Genomic DNA, 26,533 nt, shown 5'->3' with positions numbered 1-26,533 from the left:
ATTAACTCCCTTTGTAAATAGGAGGCGCTGTGGTTGTAGCGGGAGTTCAAACATGGCGGGTACTAAAACACAGAATGCGATAACTTTGAAGGGATCTACTGAAATTGTCACAGAATTCTTTGGTAAATTGGCGTAGAAGATTTTCCCGAAATACTCTGTACACACACGAGTCTCTGTAAATTGTGTCGATTGATAATAGACGCTGTGAATGATTGATAATCGATTTACATTCGGGATGAGAATTCTGCGGCTCGAGTCGAGGTGGTATCATGTATGGCGAAAATGTATGCTCTGTGTTAGTTGTTTCCTTGAAATATCACATGGTCATTGATGTATTGCGACTGTTGCTATCTTGTAGATGTAGTTGCGACATGATTGCATTTTACCATTCTAGCAACTTTTCAATGCCACCACACATTGTCAACTTATCCACTATTCATGATTTGTGAAAAAATAACTCAAACTTGCTGTCAGATATCCAATCATGGCCTACTCTAAGCAAACACTACTAAAGGAAAACATAACTGCATATTTTATTGGAAAGATTTTATCATTACCATTTCAGTAGCAGCACTATTTTGATAAGTATCGCTGCTTCACCAGTCCCTGTTGCACTGAAAGGTGTCTCTGAAACAGGAATGTACCTAGCCAAAATCAGAATGTAAAAGCGTACCTAAGATGACCTCAGTTTTTCTGATAAGAACTGTCATATTGTTTGAGATGTATTTGATAGTGTTAGACAGGGAGCATGCATTCACAATGATGCAATTTAATCAATCAAACAGGAACTATAAAATGAATAGATAATAAATAAAATAATAATGTACTTCTATAGCGCCGAGTTCTAGCTAGGCTGCTCACAGGCGCTTGTACAGTTCAGTCTATTTCAAATAGATGTGTCTTTGTAGACTTGGAACGGATTTTAGAGACATAGGGGGGTTTTTCCATAGCATGGGAGCTGCACATTCAAAGCAGCGGTCCTCGTATTTGGTCCTACAGTGAATGGTCTGTTGATAAGTAGATCTTTGTCTTATGATCTAAGAGTTCTTGTTGGTCTGTGGCTGTTCAGAAGAGATGACAAGTAAGATGGAGCGGTGTTAGTCTTCAGGCACTTGTAGATGATAGTGAGCACCTTGAATTTTATGCATCTAGCAACAAGTAGCCAATGCAGTTCTCTTAACCTGTGTTTTGTATAACCTGCAGTCGATGAATCAGGGAAGCTGTTATCCTATACAAAAGTGAATTGGCATAGTCAAGGCGAGATATGACTATATGAATCATCTTTGCTTGTGGATTGTTCAATAAGGCTTCGTAATTAAGGCTGCCTAGAGTACTAGGTATGTTTCGGGTATATTTCTGTATATGGGGTACCAGTGTGTGAAGTAGTTTCAAAAGTGTGTCAGCCAATCTGCCTTGCAATACCTGAAAGTTCCTAGCCTACAAAATAGTTCACTAGCCCAAACTATGAATGTAGAAACAAAGAAAAGATTACAAAAATAGATGAGAATAAAATATTGTCGGCATGACACGGGTTTCATCATTAAGCTACAAGTATGATGAACATCTTTATCAGGCCATAATCATGAATGATTTAGAAATGTGTTATAATTTGACAAGTTGGCGAGAGAGAGGGATATTTTTACAAAACGACCGCATGAAGCTAGCTGGACCAATAAGTAGAGATTTACTATAATGATCAGATTTATACTAGCCATGGACTAGCGGACCAGTGGTTATATCACAAGCTGCAGGGTACATAACTGTGTGCATCATAACAACAACCAGACCCCTTGCTTCACAGTGGTTTAGGGTTAGTTGTCGTAAGGTCCTCATTTTGGTTCAAACATACCAACATGATCATTACTGATAGCTGTAGGGTTGGATATGGGTTAAACATCTCTTTGGGGGCCTTAATAAATTCTTATTTGAAGCAACTCAAATTACTCCATACAAAACCGAGGCCAATACTGAAAGGTGATTTTGTTTTAAGTTATTTTAACTAAATGAAGTAATTTTTATTTTGCCCAGGATAGATTGGTATTTATCTCTCTTTCACTGAAGCATGTATTGCATGAATTCTCAGTTAAATAAGTATTTGCCACAGCTCAATTACAATACCGTTTCAGGTAGAGGACTGAACCCCAGTTATGTGTTAATATGTGTGATGGAACCTTTTGTCAACTCATATGCCTGATGTAAGATTTCTGCACCATAATATGAAATTGCTTTATATCCCAGTCAAAATGTGTGGCAGTATTAATTAAGTGGCTTGCATCAATATCATGTTGTATTTATTCATAACATCAACCATTGTAGTGTGTCGGTGTTTGCCCTGATGCAGAAAACCTGCTTATTTGACACACAAATTATCTCAAATACACAGTGAATTTAGAAACTTGTGTCATTGTTGACACAATGCTACTGGGCCCTTTTTAGTTCAGATAATGTAACCTTGTAATTTGCAGTTGTTTCAAACTACTTTGTTTAATATTTGCCAGTTAACTTCTCAGTGCTGATTAAATACCTAACCTGCCTTACCTTGTTTTTTGCAGTGTTTAAACTATCACAGTTGATGTCTTGATAAAAGTTCCAGACTGAAGGTGACTCTCCAAAACATGTCCATGATTCCTTCTCATGACACCAGGTAGTCATGATGACTCCTGAATGTTTATACATTGGACAAACACTGGTTTTGTAATGGCTTCATGTTGCTGAATATGAAGTTGATTGAGAAGAAAAGCATGCTTTGAAAGTAATTATTGTGATTTCTATTATTTTCAGAGTATGGCATCAACAGTATACTATACCAGCGAGGAATCTACCCGCCGGAATCCTTTACTCGAGTCCAAAACTATGGCTTGACCTTGCTTGTGACTACTGATGATGATCTTAAGAAATACCTCACTGAAGTCATTGGACAGATTAGAGGTACAGAAATAGAACTGTTGTCATATTGTGATGCTATGAATGTCACAAGTACGGTCGTGCCCCGTTTATCCGAACACTTGTGTTTTTATTGAAATTGTGCGGATAAGCAAATTTTCGGATATCTGAACCACATGCCATATGTACAAAGAAACGTACAAAGAAACGAACATGGTAGGCTTCACACATAATCACAAAAACAAATATCAGTGCACATAAAATGTCTCATATCCCATTCAAACAGTTTGGTTGCTTGAAGAAATCAGTCATAGCTTTTTGCACTGGCTGTGTAGAAAAGCGAGAGGACTTTCGCCGGTCAGTTCATCACTATCACCATATACAAGATCATCCGCAGTAACAATCACATTTGCAATTTGTGCACAGGATGGTAGTGGATCGCAAAGTTCCGACAAGGCCATGCCTTCTTGTGGGGCCTCATTTGAGTGGATAATATCCACATGATGAAAGCAGTTAGCAATTGTCTTTTCGCTCACAGCTGTCCAGGCTTGCTTGATCATCCAGATGAATTAGTAATACTCACCCAATATTGACAGGCCTCAAAATCAACTCAGTGTCACCTTGCTACGCAGAGGTAGTTAATCTTCTCATGCTTCAAAGACTGCCGACTTCTTTCATGTTATGGCACGCAAGGCCCTTTGTAATCGCGTGTAAACTTAAAGGTACTCAGCCATCCGGATATACGAGACAGAAAATGCACATAATTTAGTGTTTTGTATGTGAAAATGACCATGTGGTTACCGAAACCGGATTTCCGGATAGGTGAGTAATTTTACAACGTTGTGAATTTGTTTCAAGGAATTTTCATTCGGAAGGCAAGTTTTCCGGATATCTGAGCTTTGGATAAACGGGGCATGTCTGTACTTGAATGCAAGTTATTTGATTCTTGCCCTGTAGCCATCTTTCCTCTCCCTATAGGAGACAATCATTAGTATCAAAGTGGTTTGATTACACCTGCAGTCTGCGAATAGCTTTTGACAGTTGTTCAGTAACAGTGACTATAAGTGAAAATTCCTCAGTTTTTGTAACAATGTGTAGGTCCCTAGGGATGGGTCATGAAAGATAATACTCATATAAAATGTAAGATTCTTTATATTTGGTTTGTTTTTGAATGAACATGAAAAATATGCAATAGGAATATGGGCCGTTATTGAAGAAGATATCCTGTAGGTGAGGGTCAGTACTTGTTAAATGTGGATAAACCTCTGGTACTGTGACATGCTTTGATGTCACACCTACACGCTATGGCATCATGCTGGAATACGTGATTGCACTCCAGAATACCTTGATGTCTCTCCTTAAGTTTCTAATCAGTAGAGGATGGGACATGCATGCGAGTAGTCCCACATTACTCATACAAGTGACTGTCTGAGGAGGGGTCATGTCATTTGTGATGGTATTACCGAGTGAGTATGGTTTTATGCCTCTATTAGCAGTATTTTAGCAGTGCCACGGCAAGGGAGTCACTGTGATGGTGGGACAGCTCACTGAAATGCTACAACATGATTTCTGAATGCTGTGATGTCACTCCTGATTAGGAAGATGTTGGGATACAATCATGATGCCACATGCTTCCTTGATTTACAGGTCTCTGTAATAGAAAGTTGGACAAGGGAACATGGAAATGACAAAATGTGCGTTAAAATGATTGGATGAGAGCAGAGCTTGAAATATTTCTGCTCTTTGTCCAAGCAAGTACATGTTCGTACCAAAGTCAATAGCACTTCGGAGATTCATTTTAAGTGTTTTCCACTACATCTTTGCTTTTGAAATATCTCTGCTACAACTTTCTTTATGTGAATATTATGTTGAAAGAGTGTGATTGGTTACCTGCATAGACATAAGATGGCTAGGCACTTATTTGGCACTAATGATACTGCTTTATGCTGTGTTCACACAAAAGGGTTTGTATTATTGTCAAAAGAAATACACATGTTCAGTTGCCAATGCAATATGAGTTGATAAATAAACACATGATAATTAGGGCTATTGAGGGATTGCAGGTGTTGAGTCTGTGATATCAATTAATCAATTGTGAAAAGAAATAACTGTCGATGTATCGATTGTATGTGTGACTATTAACAGTTTAGTTATTGACTGCAGTTGATAAATACAGAGCTCAAACCAGAGGAAGTACCAAATTCTTCACTTTGATTTGCCCCTGTTACATCTTAAACCAACTTGATCTGGGTTTCAAGTTTTATGTATGTTAGTAAAAGAGACTGAAACTACTTCAGCCTGTTTATGTTTCATATAAGCTGTACATTCATCTTGGAAATGACTTCAGATGAGACAATTCAAGGTGTATGTTGCAACAGATTATCGTCCCTAGTAATGATATACAAGTGTCATTATAATCTTCCTGCATTATGTTGAAGTTGATGTCAGGATGTCACAATGGAAAACTTTTGAATGATTTTGTATTTGTTTTGTTGAAGACTGGCTGCTTGGCATGACTGTGCAGAAGCTAGTTCTCGTCATCAAGAGTGTCTACACAAATGAGGTCTTGGAGAGATGGCAGTTTGATGTTGAGTGTGATAAGACAGTGACTGCTGACACGTGAGTAGTTGTTCATGTTTCCTTTAATGTGTTACTGTGTAGGGGATACTAATGCATTCACTAGGTTTCTTGTTCAGTTTGCAGTGAGTTGCTTAGCATTTTTAAAGATCAGTAAGTTCAGCATGCAGCTTCTCAAGGGTTGGCAAAGTCAAAACTAACACCGACTTAGAAAAGTTCAGTTCATTGGGGCAACAACTGACCTGCAACAGGGCATCATTTTCGTCCCTCAAGACAGATGGGTGAAAATATGGTGTCTGGTTCCATTGGCACTGTCTGTCGCAGACTAGGTCCTTACAGCAGTGGGAGGATCTACTGGGACTCTTGTGTTACCTGCTTTACCCTTCCCCTAGGCAATCTGTCTTTCAACTCTTCCCACAATGGTCCTCAGGTATTGCCTGATTCTCCTGGGCCTGGATTTTCGAAGCTCTCTTAGCGCTAAGATAGTCGTAAGTTATTGCTAATGTATGTCTTTTAGACAATGTTAGCACTAAGAGAGCTTCGAAAATCTAGTCCCTGGTCTACACACAACCCAGATTCACAAACTTCATGAAAAAACTAGTTGGTTTCTTGAACTTTTAATGCTATGAGTTTATCTGAGCCATTCCCAAATATACATTCCCTTAATATACAAAGAGAACCTCTCAGTTCAACGGTGGACCCAGAATCGTACACCAATCATCGGACAACTTTGGCCCCTCGCCCTGAAAATACCTTGTGCGTCATACAAAAATGACTCGTATCCCAGCTGTACCACTAGTTGCTATCATTTCCTCTCTTCTAAGACTTAATTGGTACCATCAAATTCTTCCATTATACATCACAGAACTGAAGTCCTTTACTAGGAATTCAACTGTAAATATTTACCAAATGTATTTTAAGTTTTAAATTCCAAAACTGAATTAAATTCTAATTCTAACCCTGGTTATACAGGCTGCGCCTATGAGAATGGATTTGTATGTAGCAGAGAGATCGATGCACAAGCATTGACATGACGGGGACAGTTGCAGGGCTTCCTGCAGCCATATCTAGTATCAGGGAATCTCGAGGAGCTGATTTGTTTGCTGGTCCCTTATGTCTTCTTCTTCTGCCATGGCTTATACTGTTTAGAAGAGAATGTTTGCTCTAGAGTTTGTTTGATGCCCAATGGTTGGGGAGTTCACTTTCTTCATCAGCAGACGCCTGGACTGTGGTCATCCACGGAAAAGAGGTTTCACATCAACAGGCTTGAGTTCACAGCTGTCTTAACTAGCCATTTAGCACTGGGGAAGGGACTTCGAGACTCCTCTCTGCTGATCCAGTTTGACAACACCTAGTTATCTAGCACATCAACCATCTGGGTATATTCCCAGAGTCAGAAACATCATCACAGATGCTCTGTCTCAGTTTGACTGGCAATCTCCCATGGAATGGCATTTGAACCCACAGACCTTTTGCGAATCAAGGCCCATGTAGACATATTCACAACGCTGTTTGATCCTCAGATCCCGCAGATTACTCACTGATACCTCTGTCTCGGTTTGACTGGCCATCTCCCATGGAATGGCATTTGAACCCACAGACCTTTTGCGAATCAAGGCCCATGTAGACATATTCACAACGCTGTTTGATCCTCAGATCCCGCAGATTACTCACTGATACCTGATCAGCTTGCTTGGGACCTTGACTCTCTGACGATCTCATGGGAGGGTCTCAGTGCCTATGCCTTCCCCCCTCCAGCTCCACTACCCAAGATAATCCAAAAACTGCGGTCAACCAAGCAGATTCAACTGCATTTGGTCGTGCCTTAATGCCCAGCCAGAAGTTGGTTTGTACATCTTGTGTTTTCTGTAATTTGAATTATCATTGACTAACTGATAGTTATCATTTGGTCACAATGTTTAGAGTTTTGTGTGACTATTCATATCATATGTGTTCAGTGGCAATAGTATTTTTATCGTCAGACCTTCTTGATAGCACTCCTGTTGCCTGCCCTTGACCATCTATTGTTTACATCCTGTTCGAGAAAGTTGTAAGTGAATAATGATGTGATCACTGTGTGCTTGAATGTTCCTGATACAGTGTTTGTGTTTATAAAGGCTGGTTGTTGTGTTGATGGACACACACATGGACTTACACTCAGAATTACTGCAGTTGTGTGCCTCTACCTATCATTCACTGTTTGTCAACAGCATCATATTCAAGGTGGACACTCCGTGCCTGATTGCTCAGTGTGGAAACAAGCTTTAGTTAATATACCTGATGTCACTGTAAGATGCTAAGATTCTGGTGAGTTAATATTTGATATTTGTGACCCACTACCGAAGACTTGTGACTCAAATGCATTGTACTAGAAATCTGTATTGTGACTCATCGTAGCTTGCTCAATACAGTGTTGAATTTTATAGACTTGTCTGTGTTATATTTTGCTGGTTCAAAGTTGATTCTTAAAGCTTTTGTCACAGCAGTTATTTAGCAGTCTGGCAGTTTACTAACCCAGTTCCATTTCCAGATCAAAAAGACTTGTGAAAACGCCTTTACATGGATTGGTGCCATGGAGGTCATCGCACCCTGTCTCTGCACATTTGGTGTATTGGCTGAAGTCCTTAATAGCAAGGGTTGTCTTGTAGAGTGGCTATGACCATTACTTCTGCTCACCTGAACTCCACCTGCTTGCTTTTTGACGATAAGTGGAAGTGTTTTTAGGGATATTGTATATCCAGTGACATTTTATCTCCAAGTTCTACCTCACCCCAGGTTGTTGCTGTCAGCTCGGTATTGGCCACCACCACAGGCTGTAAGGTCTCTACAGTTCCTCAGCTACAGTAGTTGCTCAGGTCGTTCAAGTTGGCTGATCAGTCTAAGAAATTTAATCTCCTGTATCAAATTTGTTGGTGGTGCGGCAATTTTGCTCTCAAGGACAGTGATCCTCCAGAGCGAAAGGACTTTGAGCAGTTTTCTTTCAAAACATTTTTCCTTGTGGCTTTAGCTACAGCTGCAAGGATTTCTGAACTTCATACTTTGAATGTCAGTGGAGTCAAGTGCAAGAGGAAGAAATATGACAAAGTCTTCCTCAGTCTCTGCATGGACTTCATAGCAAAGAATCGGATACCTAATAATAACATTATTTTATTATTATATATTTTTGTCCTATAGCCATGGAATTAAGGTTGACTTTGACTCAACTGACAGATCTGTTTTCCAAAAATCAATACTACTAAAGCTGTTATTTGATAGATATTCAGTTGTTTGCAATGTTCGGAATTGGTTAAAATCTGGTAACTGATGACTAGTTCATTACAACTTTGTAATTATTACAGCTAGTTCAGCTTGACCCGATCGAGTGAATACTAATGCATTGCAGGATTATGTCACAACTGGTTGTGTTTGTTATTGTGAAAGAGTGCACCTTTGTCAGTGGATTGTTAACATATCAGAACAGCTGGCACGAGGCTTTTGTTTGACGTCTGTGTCGAGAAATGGTCAGCAGTGTCCTAACTTTCTGTAATTAAAGAGAAGCTACAGACGGTTTAATGTTGCCAATCTGTGCAAGCTTCACACAAAAGCGACATTTATTAGATTCTCTGCTCCCCTGTTTAATGAAGTTTACTCAATCTGCTCTCTGTCCTGTTTGAACCCCTGGTCACACATATGTAGAGTAGCTCAGGTCAATCTGAACAAGCTGTAGTGTCGTTTATCAACTTTTCCTTTTGATTGTGAGAAAACATGACTGACTGCATGGTTGTTTAGTCAATACAACCAATCTTCAGTTATATTGGCGCAGGGCATTCTCATACACTGATTACTTCAATGGTTGCTCACAGTGTGACGGCTGCTCAGGGTACTTTTGGTTCAGTGTTCTTTCAGAGTGCATGAAATTCGTTGTTAGCTTTGATTACTTCTGATTTCGTTTCAGCTTGCACTACTTACTACTACCTCTATGGACTCCGGTGTCTGAGGCTTTGACATCTCAATCTCCGAATTTTGATATTTTTGCAGTTGCGTTACGTCACCCGACTTCTGTTTCTCCAGCTCCGGCATCCACTTCGATTCAGAATTTGGAGAGTGTTGTTTTGCTATGCAGTCCCCCTCTTCACATGGAACACTGGCATCAGATATTAGCATCGATGACAAACCTCAGTTGATTTGGAATGCTGACAATCTTCTACAACAACAGAGTACTTTGCCTGTCTTGTTATCTAGTTTTGACATGAGGCCAGGTGATTTTTGCCTCTATTACCTTTCCACAACGTCCCTCCATTACTCTACTAGCAGCATCTCTATATGTGGCTTTTGATAACTTGAGGAAGGTCGATGATGACAGTGCATGGTTGGGGTCTAAACCCAGGGCCGATTCACCATTTCTGGTAGAAGATTGTGAACTCTTACACTTTTGATGCCATCAGGAAGGTTATGGCCCCTTTTAGAATGATTTTTACCGCATCTGAACTGTATCTATGGCTCTCACACATGCATCTTAGCATCAACAGGCATACATTCGGGCTACTATGATGTTGATGCAATTCCAGACCATTCTAGACCAGCTGGCACATTTTTTCTCCTAAATCACCCCAACGCATCATAGAGGTCCTCTCCATCTGTCCTCATGGGAGTATAGGTTCTATACTGACCTTTAAGATCTCTGTTTAATGGAGCGATTTGGGGAGTGGCGCTCAAGTTCGACAGGATGCTCACTAACAGGTTTTGGTGGAGTTGCTGAAATACCAACATTTACAGGTTGAAGGCTCTATGCATCAGTGACAACCTGCTCAGTATGTTCCATCCAACCCAGACCTTCGTTTGGGTTGTACGCCTTCCTATCGAGGATGAGGTAACAAGGGAAGCTCTGGATGCCAGTGTCAATCCTTCATTGCTTCAAGACCAGCTTCCACTTCTGACCAGTCCTCTCAGAAACCTGACAAGCAGTCACTTCAAGATAGTCGGGCACGACTTGGTTCTTCTACCCCCAGCTATGCCTATTCAGATATCTCCCGTAGGACTTGGGACCTATGCACCAAACTATACTAATTTGGGTGACCCACTGTCAGCAGTCTTCCTTTATCATTCTTTCCGGATCACTGAACGTATCCGGCTCAGCCGATGGCTGTTATATGGTCCAGGATAGACATGTTGCTTCAGAAACTTGCGATTGAATCCTTGGGCCCTGCTCCGGCCAAGCCGGGTTCCTACTCTCCAATCTTTTTGGTCCCAAAGAAAGACTCAGGCAAGTTGAGACTGCTCTTCAACATGAAGGTTTTCAACAAGAGTTTTTTGCAGCAGCCGCCTCATTTCCAGACCGTGTCTTTGGCCCTCTTCAGATCTATCATCAAGCCGTGGGATTACATTGTCAGCCTCGGTTTGCAGGATTCATACTTTCACATCCCGATCTACCCATCTCATCGCAAGTTCCTTTGGTTTGTCTGCAAGGGCACCCATTATTAGTGCCGTGTCCTCCCATTTGGAGTTTCAGCCACAGGTCACAAACCCATTTGTGAGTTTTTTCCATCGCAGGAGTAAAGTGTTCGATGCTTACATCAACGGCTGCATTCAGGCTTAGACCGATCGTGCTCTCCTTCGTCACATGGAGTTCATGATGTGGCTACTTTACCAGTTAGGTTGGCTGGTCATTTCTGCAAGATGCACTGTTTCTTTAGCATTGTCTCAACCAAGGACGCTTCATCAGTGGCAGGAATTCTTGTGTCTTCTATCGTCAGCTCAGGCATTGATGCTTCGTTGTCAATTTCAGCTTTATCCATTGCAATTGTTTCTAACTCCTCATATCAGATTGGGCAAACCGCTTGCACTGATCACTCTTCCCTTAGAGCCACATCCTTTTTTGGATGGACTAGTCGAACATTTGTGGAGGAATTTGTTTAGAACTGTTTACCCCGTCTCATCACCTGTACGTAGACAGGTAGGAGACTCACCTACTCCATCAGCAAGTGTCAGGGCCGTGGTCTCATGCAGATCATGCTTGTCATATCAACGTTCTGGAGCAAAGGGCAGTGATTCTTTCCACCATTCATTGGCAAAACCTTTTACGAGCAACTTTCCTCATGATCCAGTCAGACAACGCAGCAGTGGTGTGGCACATCAATCGGATGGATTCAACGATGTCACTTTAAGTTCTGGAAGAATGGACACAACAGTTCTTCAACCTGTGACTCTCTCAAGATAACTGTTCGAGCCAACTATATTCAAGGAGTGAAGAATGTCATTGCAGACTTACTGTTGCAGTTTAGCCATCCTTCCCCGGCGGGGTGGAAGCTGCATCTGGTGGAGTTCAGGACCTTTTGCCTTCCATTGATGAGTCAGACAGTGGATTTATTCGCCACCAGATTCAATCATCAGCTGCCTCAGTTTGTGTCTCCAGTTCAGGACTGTGTCGGCTTAGGGTCAAGACGGTCTAACCATTCCTTTTGAGGATCTCAATGTTTATGCGTTTCCACCAGTAACCCTTCTATGCATACTGCTCAAACTGCGCTTGACCCAGATGATGACGCTATTTTTGGTCGCTTCCTTCTGGCCGGCCAGAAGTTGGGTTGTAGATCTCCTGGAGCTAGCTTAACCCGATCCAGTTCCACTTCCCAGTCAGCAAAATTTACTGGTGCATCTGCTTTCCAAACAACTACCTTGGTCTCTGCTCATGGTTCAGATTCACGTCTAGCACATCTTCATCAGTCATTGACAGCTAAAAGATATTCTAAGCGTGCGGCTACTGCCATTACTATGACACATCACACCTCCACTAGGTCGCTATATGATGAAATGTGAAAGAATTTCGAAACGTACTGCAGGACGAAGAGTAATTACATCTCCTGTAACAGAATACCTTCCACATCTTTGAACCTCCAAGACACTTAAAGAATCTACGATATCTACTTACCTGGCTGCCCAAATTGCGTTGACTTCAGGTGTGAAGATATCCACTGTCCCTGAGCTCCAGACTACTATGGTCTTACAAGCTGGCCAACCAGTGCCGTAAATCTGACCTCTGGCTTGGGATCTTTGTGTTTCCACCACTGTCTACAATCTTGGATCCCGACGATATAGAAGATCTGTCTTTGTGCTTGGTTTGTGCATTTAGGATTGTGTGACTTCTGAGCATCACCACACAATACAGAGGAGACTTTTCATCCTGCTGTCTGCTGCCTCTACTTCGGAAGTCTTTCATACTACCTTGGCGTTTTGGATGAGATTTATGATCCTGTGTGCATATGGGTTTGTAAACCTTCCTCTACCATCGACCACGAAACCCCATGAGATTGACGCTTGCTTTTACTATCATGCTGTGCAGGAAATGTTCCCTCCAGACCATCTTCACATCACATTACCTTTGAGATCTTTTGGTAATGGATGTGGACGGTCTCCATCAGTTTGGTCCCTTGGTCCTGGGCCAGCAATTGTCATCAACCTGTGTTCACAGATTGAGCAATCTTCCTTCGTGTCGGTTTGCTCTGTAAAATAATTAAAGATATCTATGTTATCCATATGTTAGTCCTCTTTTCATATGGGCTTGATTATTCTCACCTAGGGCAATTACGTCAGTATAGTGTCTCTGCTGGAGGTAGTTTCGAAGCAGGGACTGGCCATATTACTGAGGTCACCTCATAAATCGTGGGGTAGCAGGGCTTACTAGCCAAACTGCTTCCTTTTCCTTGTCACAAGTTGTGGGTTAAAACCACTTCATTTCAGGAGTGCCTACTGCCTTGATTTTTTGCTGTGTAAGCCAAGGGGTTCTCCAATCACAAGTTTGGAGTAGCGTATCGGAGTTAGTGCTTCTCTTGACCTCCTTGTGTTATGTACTCACGTTTGCAGAGTTGTCAGGGTAATCTGTAGCCCTCCTGCCAACTGAGGGATAATGCATGATGTGAGATAGGATAAGTTTAAAGAAAGCTTCAAGACAAGAATGACAGGTACAGATCATCACATGATTATCTTAGCATGCTGCACGAGCATGGAGATGACTGACAGGTGCCGATGTCAGGGTAGGGGCAGAGGTCAACTTAACTCATAGCATGTTTCCACAAAGATAGGATAAGTATGTAAATAAACAATTTATAGTTAAAATATCCAATTTTATAATTGATGATTGGGGTCTAGTTTAATGTGGTCAGAGATGACTCCTCCACTTCATGTATCACTCCTGCTTGACAATGGTTCAGAATCTGTACTGGAACGTTGCGCTCACAAAATGAAAATGTAGTTATCCGCAAGATTTGTTCTATCATGCTTGTATTCATGATACTGCACAAGGAATGAAGTTTTCTCAGCAAATGGTTAAAGATGATTGCAATCCTTATCCCTACTCCTTTAAAATTGCTCAGTAACCTATATATACTGTAAATCATTAAATTTTTGCGAGCATGATATTTTTGCAAAAATTGCGAATGACTTGAGCTCGCAAAAATATCATGATGCAATTTGCTGGTAGAATGCAATGAATAATCAGCAAACAACCTGTCCTATCTTCGCTATAATACTCACCAGTTCATATAATTAACAATAGATCTAGACAGTACATATATTAAGCAATGACAACAACGCGAAGAATGACTAATTTCTAGCATTACCAGTGCTCACGTGTCACATGTCAAACAATGGATACCTGAAGAAAAGTCACTCAGTATGTCCGATAGTCCAGACAGGCGCCAACCACGCAACACGCATTTCTTAGAGACTGTCTGAAAGGCTGAGACCATCCAGCGTTCGTGGATAGGTTTCATGACACTTATCTGGAGATCAACAGCTTCTCTGACACTGACTAAACTGCTCCCTCAACAGTGCCAATTAATTTATTAGAGTCATTCCATTTAATTTAGTCCCTTTGAACTGTTTTAAGCTTATCTTGCCTATGCAGCAAGTGTTGTTTTTAGGAAAATATCACTGATACATGTGGAAGTACTCCACTGAATGGTGTTCAAGATTAGCGGCAAACTTTAATATGTGATTGGATTTACTTCAGATAAAACTTTCAGATGCAAGTAAGCTTTGAAATTGTCAAACTTAACTATCTTTTGAGAATTAGGCAAGTCGCAAAAATATTGTGACGTAAAAATTTCGTGATTTACAGTATTACAGTCAGATTGTGAAAACTGTCATTTCATGAAATGACAAAAAATCAGATTTGCGTCACTTTGTATCCAGTCATGTCATGAAATTTCATTTCATCTATATATGATGGACAGAGGTTTTTGAGGTGAGGCTGTTTTGGACACAGCAAGTGTCAAACAAGCAGATGCAAATGCTTCAAAGCCAAGCTGAAGTGCAACAGTCCCTGACAAATAGTTTTAACTGTTAGTGATGATAACTGATGTTGAAATTGTGATCCACTTTTGTAGATTGTATTAATTGAAATTTCATTAAATGACTGAAGTATATTGATTGTTGTTACACAAAATGATCAGAGTAAGTAAACTTAGTCTCAGTGTATTTCGTCACACTCCACCACTAAGTCTAACAAAACTTAGTAGAAGGGCACGTCAGGTAACCTTTGAACAACTTATAACCGTCCAATCAAACGCGAGATGGTTGAATACATTTAACCAATCAAACAACGGCCACTTATTAGGGTTGGAGGGACATTCAAAATATTCAGCTTACCGACACAGACTTACTCTCCACAAACAAAAATCTGTATATAACACAGTTATTTGAACAGCTGTATGTATGCTTTGGGGGTGCTGTTGACATGGTTACCATCAGCCAATATTTCAGCCAGATGACATCCTTGAATATTGCCCAAAACACTATTTTCAGGGACTGTTTACTCACCGTTTTCATTGTTGTAACGTGCGCCATGTGCATCACCCGGAAGCGAGCATATGCTAAATAGCATTCGGAATCGTTTGGGTACAAACCCTTTCGAGATAAAAAGTTTAAAAGGTATGTGTGAATGTCCACTTTCGCGATTTGGTAAGCTGTGCTCTGATTGGTCAATCTCAAAGGTTACCTGACGCAACCTCTCATAAGGTTTCGTTAGACTCGGTGGTGGAGTGTAACGAAAAGCACAAAGGATAAGCTAACTTAGACTGACAAAATGATGTGAAATGGGAGAACCTTGTAGTCATTTCATGACATGACTGATCTGACAACCTGACTGTAACTTATATAGACAAATAGATGCATATACTCTTCGATGTTAATGATTACATCTATCAAGTTTGTCAAGAGACTGGGGGAACTCCCCATCTTTTGACTCTTGTTTTAGTTTATGGTTTTGAGTGTTATTATTTACAGAAATATCAAGAACATTCCAAACTTTGTATATTCTTAAACTTTTTAATCAGTGAAGGTTCCGGGGTAGAATAGGCCTTCAGCAACCCATGCTTGCCATAAAAGGTGACTATGCTTGTCGTAAGAGGCGACTAACAGGATCGAGTGGTGAGGCTTGCTGACTTGGTTGACACATGTCATCGCTTCCCAATTGTGCAGATCGATGCTGATGTTGTTGCTCACTGGATTGTTTGGTCCAGATTTGATTATTTACAGACCACCGCCATATAGCTGGAATATTGCGGTGTAAAACTCAAATCACTCACTCACTCATGAACTCACTCACTTTTTTACAGAAAGAAGGATAAATCAGATAGAGCAATCAAAGAAGAAATTCGCTCAGTTATTAGGCAAATAACAGCATCGGTTACATTCCTCCCTCTACTGGAAAGTGCTTGTAAGTTGATTTACCTCCTGCTCTGTTTTCATGAAGCAATTCCTGAGTGATTGCAGAGTGTATGAAAAATGCACTACTTTTCCAGAAGTCTTGTAGCAAATATTGTGATGCACATTTCAGTGTATAGTAGGAGGTTGCATAAGCATGCCTTTTCAAGATGCTTTTCACAGTACTAGGATATTGTCATATAAATGATATCTACTTGTAATCTTCTTCATTGTATAATCTTCAGGGGTCTTTGAACATCATTACCCTCTATTACCTTTCGATATGGTTACAAAGTAGGGAAAGGAGCATTTGTAGTTGTATTCTTATTGATTTCCAGAAAATGTAACATTCTTATCTGCAGGTCTGATCATATTTTGTAACAGAATATGATGTTTTTCAAAAGACATTCAGCTCAGGCTAATTGTCCGTCCTTGCATATTGTCTACATACATTGTTCTTAAGTTTGATGCAGTTACAAAAACCATTGCTTCTATCTACAGGTGTGTTTGATATCCTGGTTTACACAGACAAGGACATGGATGTGCCAGAAGCATGGGGAGAATCAGGGCCTCATTTTGTGGTGAATTCTGAGGAAGTCCGACTAAGGTCTTTTTCTACATCTATACATAAAGTCGATGCTATGGTAGCATACAAGAAAACAGACTGATTCTGGTCCATTACTCCAGGAATGTTTTTCCTGTCACTATTTGCTGATGTAAACCCAACAACTGTGAAGGCTAGTTAAAGTGGAGGTACACTTGGAGGTAGCAGGGACATAGCACCTATCAAGATTGTTTCAGACATGTTCACCATTCATTTGACTGATGGGTCATGTAACAGACTGGCCTCTGTCTCCAACAACAAACATTGCAGCCTACAGACTAGCATGGGAGATAGGTTAGTGGACTGAAGCAGTACTCGTATTCTCTTCCAGTACGAATGACAAAGAATAAATGAAGTCATAAATGACTTCATGCTACATTGTCCACGTAATACAGTCACCATTGAACAAAATGTCATGCTGTCCATGACTTCTAAGGTCTTGCAGATTTGCTGTGCACATTTGCATCCCTTCTTTTTGCCAGGAATTGCTGAAGTTCCACCATTATTCCACCAGAGTTCACCCAGTTGTGACCATGAACCAGACCCACTGTATCAACATTATACAACAATGTGGTATTGCCCTGGGTTCAGGCTATTTCCTTCTCACATTATGCACCTGTCATAACAGAATTCTGTTCAACTTGACATTAATTTCAGCACCACTTACTTTACCAGGTTTGTCTATTCAGGACATTCCTGTCATCTGTTTTTATTGGTCTTATAGTGGTGATGCCAGGACACTTTATCTACATTTGCTCTCTATATATGCAGGAGAGCCAATGTCTGTTCAAACAAATATCATAATCGTGATGTTATTTGCACTTCAGTGCATGTACATCAAAGCTTAAAGAAAATTTAAATTTAAAATTTTAGCATCACAGGGATAATTCAGTTTGATTAGTGTGGTTCCATTACCAGTCTCTTAAGTACACGCCTTGCAGAGACGACCCGAGGAAGACAAAGGCAGGGATGAAAGAAGTAAGATGCTGATTTGTTTTGTAAATCATACTTGTGGCAGAAGTGTATTCACTTTTGTAATACAGCTTGGCCATCAAAAAGACACATTTGACAGATCTGTTGTATAAAATAAAATGTGTATTAAATAATTTAGTTTGATTTGTACATTTTGTTTCTTTCACACAAGAACATAAGTTGTTTATGAAAAATGGTTTACTCTGCTCCTATGTTGTCTGTATTTGTATTTAATTCAGGGTTTAATGCGACACACAAATGTGGGTCCAGTACATGCTAATGTAGAGAATGAACACAGAAAACCTGAAAGACCACATCAGGAGAGACGCGCAAAACTACTAAGAATGTAACTGCATAGCCTTAAGAGTACATATCTGTGTCTGTTATTTCAAGCATCAGACATGACTGGTGTCGTCATGACCAGTGATTCATTGCAGGCACTGAAGTAATTATCTGAAATTACAGTACACTACACCTTTTCAATACTTTACAGGACCCTCATATTACCAGCAAAGATTCGTAAAATGTATTGATGGGGATCCATTTTTTTTTCTTGATTTAGTGCACGATATTCCCAATGGGGACAGATTTTCTCAGAAACTGTTATAGATAGGGAGACCACATTTGGTATGTATTTTCAGGACATGAAATCCTTGATGAAGTTGGAAAATGGAGACAGTGTTATGATTCTGTACAGAGTTATGGCCCTCACCATGCATTTCTTCACTAACGGCATGTTGTCCCCCATGGGTAGAGTATTATTCTCTTCATATATATTGCAGTTTGTTGGAAGATTCACTAGTGGTCAAAATAATAACAGAAAACTGGTGAGGATATTGATAACCATATCTTCTCAATTAAAATAAATCGCTGATTATCGGAAACCACACGTGCCAGTATGAATGTCACATTTAGAATTCTAATGTATGTTTAGGTTGCAATATGCAGATTTGACTGACTACTCAAGACATCTGGGGCACACTGGACATAGGCCAGGTTAGTGAACTTAGTTGCTTTGTAGGCCAGGTTAGTGAACTTAGTTGCATTGTTGTATAAGTTGAAGTCAAATCTCGGCATGTGTTCTGGAAAATATGTTAAAGGTACTAAGCATCGACAGGTGGTGTGAATCATGACATTGGTAACCAAGGTTACAATGGAACAAACTAGGCTGTCTTAGTGACGTCTTTTCAGTGTGATGAAATGCAAAAATGGTCATGTTTTTAGTCTGATGAAATGCTGTTGGCTCCCTTGAAACTTAAGTGAAGAATCATATTACAATACATGTGTGTTTTTGACTTTGGATGCATTCTGGATTGAGAGTAGGGCAGTGTTGGTGATTAGCTGTATCTGCAGTTCCTGCTGTCTGCTGCTTGTCCTGCCTGCCTACAACCACCAGAGTAACTGCTGTGTATATAAACCACCAGTAGGACCTAACACGAGTGAACTCACATTCATTCAAATAAACATACAGACTTCCAAATCAATCTCAAGATCAGTCATCGGGGCAAAATTCTTAAAATAAAAAATGAAACAAACCAAAGTCAAATCAAAAACTGAATAATCGCAAGGATATCAAAGCGTTTCAGAAAGGGGTCAACAAAAGAGTTCCAACTTTTTGATATGTTCGGATCCATGGAAAGAATGGGTGTTGCTGGAAACATCCAGCCAAAAGAAAAAAAAAAAGGATGTCGCCCTCTAACAGAGGTGCTCTTTGAAGTCCTGATAAATACAGTACACCCAATTGCACCTCAAAAGTTGTGAAAGATAAGCTCAGTGCTTTTGGTGGCTATGTGGCGCTGGCTAAGACGTTCTGTCGTTTGTACGCTGCAATTGGAGTCATTAGCAATGACTCGAGCAGGTTGACCAGTCTAGTTTGAGGAATGGGCTGTTGTTGATCTCATGTTAACCTAGCCATGTTCAGAAAACAGGTGAACGTATGCCTTTCAAGCTGACAATGTTGGCCTGAATGCATGCATGGTGTATGTGCATCTCGATTCCTTGTAGATCTTAACCGCATTTGGCTGTGGAGATCATGGAGGCCATCACATTTCAATATGGTTTTTGATGAGGGTTATATTTTGATTTGTGAATGGGTGAGCGAGTGAGTTTAGTTTTACGCCGCCTTTCAGCAATATTCCAGCAATATCACGGCGGGGAACACCAGAAAATGGGCTTCACGCATTGTACCCATGTGGGGAATCGAACCCGGGTCTTCGGCGTGACTAGCGAACGCTTTATCCATTAGGCTACCCCACCGCCCCTATTTTTATATTGCCAGCTTCGAGTGGTCTGACTGGTTGCATCACTTGTAGTGAGAGAATCACGGTCATGATGGTGTGAAATGTAGTGGAATGGATTGACTTTTCTATCATAAAGGAAAAGTATTTCAGTGTCAACACAGTAAAGGATCTTTTAATGTCACTTATTTACATATTTCATTTTCTTTATAAAAGAAATAGAGTTGTTAGATAAATACTCATTCTGATTACGTTTGTGTGACTGGTAATTTAAATTAACAACTGATATTGTTAGTGGCAGTGTCGTCATGGGTTAAAGTTAGATTATTGTCCTCAGAGAGGGTACGAAATACTTAAACACTTAAGGTAAATTTAAACATACTTCTACGTGTGATAATCCAGTTGTTTTATTGTCCTTCGTTGACATGTAACTCGACTTGGTTACGATAAAAAACAACACAACTGGTAGGGAGCACAAATGGTGCCCACGGGGACGCCTACTTGGTGAAATGTTTTCCCCCAAACTTTTCACGAAATATGACGTCAAAGAAAACAATTGTACATGTGCATGTCCGAGTTTGCGACACGCATGTCTTTTGAAATGACATGGGCGTTGTTATGTTTTTCATATACAAGTATGTAATAAATTAACACTAGGCAGGAGAAAAATATCCAGTCACGTAAATGTGTTTTAAATGTCAGTGACAGGAAATGCTCGGTCTACGTAAAGCTCGACGGTCTCTGATAGAAAGTACATACAGTCAAAGTGTGCATTGCCATGATGCATTGTGGTTGAGCGAATGATAGTGACCTATACTAATTTGATGGAACGTAGAATAGGCCTTTAGCAACCCATGAGTGGCGTCTGTCGGGGCGGGTGGTTGGGCTCGATGACACGTATCCCTTGAAAGTAAAATTTCAAAATTCCCAATTATCAGTAAAGCGAAAACAAATGCGAAAAGTGCCGCGCAAGCGAATTGCCCTGAAAACATGTGACTACCGCACTTAGATAAGTACTCGATCTCAAATTGCAAATACACCGATGAGAGTCGGTCATACTCACGCACGCACACGGCTTAATGAAGCAGTTAATCCAGCTACAGGGGGATGGGTGAGTACAGCTAACAGAACAACCAGGGGAGAGGCTAAAGGTACTGATTAATGGCTTGTAACACCAGAAAGCTAGACGGACGGGGGACTAGGGGAAGGTATCCTCCCAAAACCTCCCAATATGCAGACCCGTTAAACCAACACTTGCTATGGTTTGGTGCATGCGCGATTAGTAGACTGGACCCTTCGTTAAGAAAAGATGGTATCACATAGGTAACGAGATTTGACAACGTAGCAAGTTATCCTTTATTTCACCAATATCTGTTTAATCAACAATATTTAACAGGTGTATGAAAATATTCATCTAGGCCACCTAATAAGAATAATTTTTTACCAGGAAGAGATCATGCATATTTTAAAGATTTAATAAAACCTGTATCCGGTGATGACTGACCAGGACTGGGAAGCTATATTGGAAACGTTATTACCGGACGCAGTAATGAACATCATACCCATTGTGTAAGTGGGGAACTGCCTTGTGGTATAAAAATTGCAGAAATTGTATCTGCAACAGACGATGCTAAACTGGTCACCTGGAGCCGACGGTATTCCAACAGAATTTTAAAAGAAAATTACGAAGATATGATTGCACCCTATCATGCTTTATTGTTGTTACAAATAGTGTGTTAAGGCCGTTTCCCAGCTGCATGGACTAATGCTGTTATAATACCCATATATAAAAAGGGAAGTAATAATGAAAACTACAACTAATGGGGTATATGGTTTTTAAACACGTTCTGTAAATTGTTTACATCTTTCATAAACAAGACTATTGATGCCATTTTCGAATTGTCGAAATGAAGATGTAACTGGCAGTTGGTGAATACCCATGTGTGCGTGCGTGCGTGCGTGTGTGCGTGCGTTAAAATAACATTGAACATTTGACAACATATTCATTCTTCAATCCATTGTTTAAAAGGCAAATAGCCCGAAGAAAAGGCAGATTCCATTGTGCTTTCGTGGATTTCAATATGGTTAACCTAAATAAATAATTTTATCTTCTTCTGGTATCCATTATTTTGAGTGTTTCACTGGTGTTGGAGAAGGGTGTCCATAGGCCCTTGTTGTTCTTGATATTTATGAAAATGTGGACCAGGTCATTCATTAATAAAGGGTGACTAGCATGGCCCAAGTAATTAGTGTGCATTTTTATCTGCAGTTTGGGAGGTCTGCGTTATGGGAGAACCTACGTGAATGATGCCGATTGCAATGCGCATATTGTAATGCATTTCTTCAGATTATATATTCTGAAAAAAAAGAAGATATAATCTGACAAAATGTATAACAAAATGTGCAATGCAATCAACTTATACCATATCTGCGGCCCAACACAGCCAGCAGCTCATTATAGAATTCAGGACGAAATGCAGATTGATAGGTCACTCAGTTTTTCTTAGCAAATTCAAACTTTAAGATTATAATATCTTTTGATTTTGTGATATTGATCCTAGGATGCTCATGTGGTGGAGCGGCTTGGTAACAAATTTTTGCCAAATTGATACTTGATGGCAGGAGACATATTTTGCACACAGGTTGCCTATAATATTCTAAACATAAACTGATCAGGAGGCAGACCACATTTACACCGGTTATGACTTCAGTGACTAATGAAATTGCTAAACTTCAAACTTCAACATATGTCATATTTGGGATTTCACTTTCTTAGTAAAGTACAAACTTCAAACTTCAAACTTCAAATTAAGGTTAATTACTTTGCGAAATGTTTTGAGTCATCATATACTGAAGTTATGACCAGTAATATGTGCATTGTGTCAGATAGAGGATGACAGCAAATTACTTGATCCATCCAACAGGTGCTGGTTTCAGGAAACAAGAAACTAATTTGACCAAACCTTTGAGCTGCATTCAAACTGTCAAGATTAGATGAAGGGGATGAAATCCAGAATACGTTGGAAGAAAATCAAGCTAAATGGCGCAAGCACTGTTTTGACAAGTGTGGGGATAGAGCAGTTGTAAGAGCTATGAAAAGGGCACAAAAATTAGATGCAAATGAACATCTACCAACAACACCTGTGAAAAAGAAACTGAGAATATGTCTAAGTAATTCTGAAAAGGAAAATGAATTATCCACTGACACAATCCACAGTTCTAAAGAATATGCGAGTTTCTTTTGTGACTTACCAACAGATAGAAATGACCCTGTGGCCCTAACTATGACATTTGATTCTAACATTCGTTTCATAGCTCATGAACTTCAAGACATAAAGCTGATAGGCAGATTATCTACAGGTGATGTAATTGCACTTGATGTGTATCACAAACATTGCTACACAGATTTGCATACAAAATACAGATCATCCCTGAGAGCCAAAAACAAACAAGAATGAAATCGGACCATATTCAGCAGCTTTTGCAGAATTAATTTCATATGTTGAAGGAAACACAGATATGAGGCAAATTCAGATTTGAAGTTGGTAGACATTGTGTAATTGTTTACAAGTAGACTTCAGCAACTTGGTGACAACAGAACTGTTAACACCCCCAGACTGAAGGAAGCTTTGCTTGCTGAAATAGCTGGCTTAGAAGCACTAATATCAGAAAAGGGTATTCTCATATCATTTAACATTGGTGATACCTTGTTATGCTGTAACTATCATGCGGGCAGCTAAAATTATTAGAAGAGACATTTTCATAAATCAGTCAGAGTCAAATAAATCAGAAATCGAATCAGTCTCACCAGGAACCATTGACACTACCGACTCTCATACAAATGATACTTGGTGGTACTTGCGTCACAAGTGAAAATGGTTATACAACAGGTATATCAGAAGCCGCATCTTCCATTCCCCAACTACTGATATTCAACTGCCTGCGAAGAGAGAGAAAGGAGAAGATGTTTCATTTCACACGTCATCATAATTCAGACAGAGAAACTGCATTGCCATTATACGTATGACTTCTCATTCGCACTAGAACTCGGAATCGTGATTTGGTGGATATTCTCTTGGAAAGAGGACTGTGTGTCTCCTATGATAGAGTTCTACACGTGTCAACGAACCTTGCCAACTGGATGATTGCAGGATATGGGCAGGAAGGTGTTGTTTGCTCATCTCAGCTTAAAGCCCATGTTTTTACAACTGGCAATTTTGACAACATAGATCACAACCTAACTTGCTTAAGAGGCATATTTTAGAAGTTGGAAGTAAATAGGATAACTGTATATGGATGACAACTTCTTTAATTCTGGAACACGACGTTTCGATACAGGTTCTTATATCGTTTTCAAAGTGTAAATGATACAGGGAGAGAACAGGCGATGTATATAATACATAAACTAATTAACAAGTGATGATAAAGACAACGGGTAAAAGGATAACATGGAAGCCAGTAGTGCACAGAGCCTAGTATGAATACAAGTTAACAAAGTGATGATAACTAAGTAAGCCAGTGAGGTACACAGAGTGGGTTGTTTGTACAGTAGGCTAGAGTGGTTTGATGAGCTCATCGTAAGCTGTGGGGATGGGGTAACGTTGGTCTCTGTTAATCAGGGATCGGTATCTTTTGATGTTGATTGCTTCAGTTATTTTCCTTTTGGTAAAGTCTGATTGGTTCTTTGAGAGGATGGTGTAGTCAGTCCAGTTGATTTGGTGATCGGGATGGGCCGCTATGTGGTCTGACACTGCTGATTTCTGGTCCGATTTGATGGTAGATTTCTGATGTTCCTCGATGCTGGTGTCGACAGGCCTGGATGTTTCTCCTATGTTTGAGTGCCCACAATTGCAGTAAATTTTGTAGATTACATCCTTGGGGTTGGGTTTTATGGCTTGTGGGTGTTTTCTTCCATTGGCCTGTAGGAGGGTGTTGATGGTGACAGAGGTGGTGAAGGTGGTGTCTATTCCTGCTTGTTGCTTAAGAAGCCTGCTGATCTGGTGGGAGGGCTTGCCGATGTATGGGATGGAAATCTTTATTGGAGCCGATTCAGGTCGAGAGGGTTTGGTAGTAGGTGGTGATAAAGTCGCTGCTATTTTCCTGTTCACTGGCTGGGGTGGGTAATCATTAAGGTTGACAAAAACATCTCTCAGGTGGTTGATCTCCTCATGCAGTTTTATAGAACTTACGTTCTTAGCTCTTCTTGTAAGTGTGGAGATAATACCTGACTTCACTCGTGGAGGGTGGTTGGACTGATAGTGGACATACTGGTTGGTGTGGGTTGGTTTCCGGTATACTGTTGTCTGAAGCTGGTTAGAATGGTTGCGGGATACAAGGATGTCTAGGAATGGGATCTGGTTGTTGGTTTCTGCCTCCATGGTGAATTTGACTGTGGGATGTTGCTTGTTGAGGTGGTTAAGCAGCTCTAGGGGGTCGTTGTCAGGTTTCAGGACGACAAAAGTGTCATCCACCTTCCGATACCAGCACATAGGTTGGAAAGGTGATGTGAGGAGGGCTTTCTCTTCAAGGTCTGACATGTATATCTCTGTAAGGATAGGTGACAGTGGGGAACCCATGGGCAGTCCATGTATCTGTTCATATATATCGTCTCCCCATGTGAAGTATGTTGAGTTGATGCAGGCTGATACGAGATCTATGATAGTGTCTGTTGAGAGGCTTGTGTCAAGTGGCTGTTCAAGTTGGCTGAGTCGTTCTCGTAGGGCTGTAAGGGCTTCTTCACGTGGAACGTTGGTAAACAGATCAACGACATCATAGCTGACAATGGGACCAGTATTTGATAGTTCACGCAGCTTTGAGCAAAAATCAGTAGAGTCTGTGATGAAGGATTTGGCTGTCTTACCCAGGGGTGATAGAACATGACTAAGGTGCTGAGCAGTACTGTAAAAAACTGTATCACGAGAACACACAAGGATGCGGGTTTTGACAGGGTTTTTATGGATCTTGACCGTTGCCCTGGCATAGATCGGCCCCACTTCCACTCCATGGTTGACAGTATGCTTCAGGACACATCTACTTACAGGAAGCTCCAGAAGGACCCCACCGCAAAACTGAACCGCCAACATAAGGCCCACGTCAAGGCCCACGTCAAGACCCTATGCGACAAGTATGAACTTTCAACAGGCTTATATCGTAAACTGTCAGTGTCCCATCCCCAGGCCCCTATCCACAACCTAACATAAACTTTTGCCAAGTCAGCTTTTCATGGCTTGTTTCTCACAAATCATATCACTCATGATTGGATAGAGAGTTTCAGCATCTACCAGAAGTCGACATGAAATGATGGAAGATTGCACCACTGCCTATGTCATACACTAATATAGCACCAGTCACCTTTCCAAGCAACGAACCATTACCATCCAAACCTCGTGGAGCAACACTGTTAACTACAACAGTTGATTTGGAACAGAAACAGTGGCTGGAAAAATTTTCTTTGCTGCTGAACAGTGGACAAATTCACACGAAAGTCAAAATTTCCTGGTCAGCTTACTTTGCAGACAAGATGCCATCACCCCAACGTCCACCAGCTGTCACTGGTATGCTGCCTTTATTCAGAGACACTGCT

The 26,533-nt window shown here is 40.5% G+C and overlaps 2 protein-coding genes across 2 annotated transcripts; one reads left to right on the top strand and one right to left on the bottom strand.

Annotated features, from left to right (window-relative positions):
• LOC137284284 (mitotic spindle assembly checkpoint protein MAD2A-like) lies at window positions 1–17,863 on the top strand. Its single transcript, XM_067816038.1, has 5 exons — window positions 1–122; window positions 2,782–2,928; window positions 5,382–5,502; window positions 16,050–16,150; window positions 16,639–17,863. The coding sequence occupies exons 1-5, from the start codon at window positions 53–55 to the stop codon at window positions 16,803–16,805; spliced, it is 606 nt and encodes a 201-aa protein (XP_067672139.1). The 5' UTR covers window positions 1–52; the 3' UTR covers window positions 16,806–17,863.
• A 6,640-nt stretch (window positions 17,864–24,503) lies between these two features.
• LOC137284035 (uncharacterized) lies at window positions 24,504–26,033 on the bottom strand. Its single transcript, XM_067815693.1, has one exon. The coding sequence runs from the start codon at window positions 26,031–26,033 to the stop codon at window positions 24,504–24,506; it is 1,530 nt and encodes a 509-aa protein (XP_067671794.1).
• Between the last annotated feature and the right edge of the window lie 500 nt (window positions 26,034–26,533).

Source organism: Haliotis asinina, chromosome 5 (genome assembly GCF_037392515.1).
Source record: "Haliotis asinina isolate JCU_RB_2024 chromosome 5, JCU_Hal_asi_v2, whole genome shotgun sequence".
Lineage (NCBI taxonomy): Eukaryota > Metazoa > Mollusca > Gastropoda > Lepetellida > Haliotidae > Haliotis > Haliotis asinina.
The sequence above is the reverse complement of the archived record's forward strand: the minus strand, read 5'-3'. Positions and strand labels throughout refer to the sequence as shown.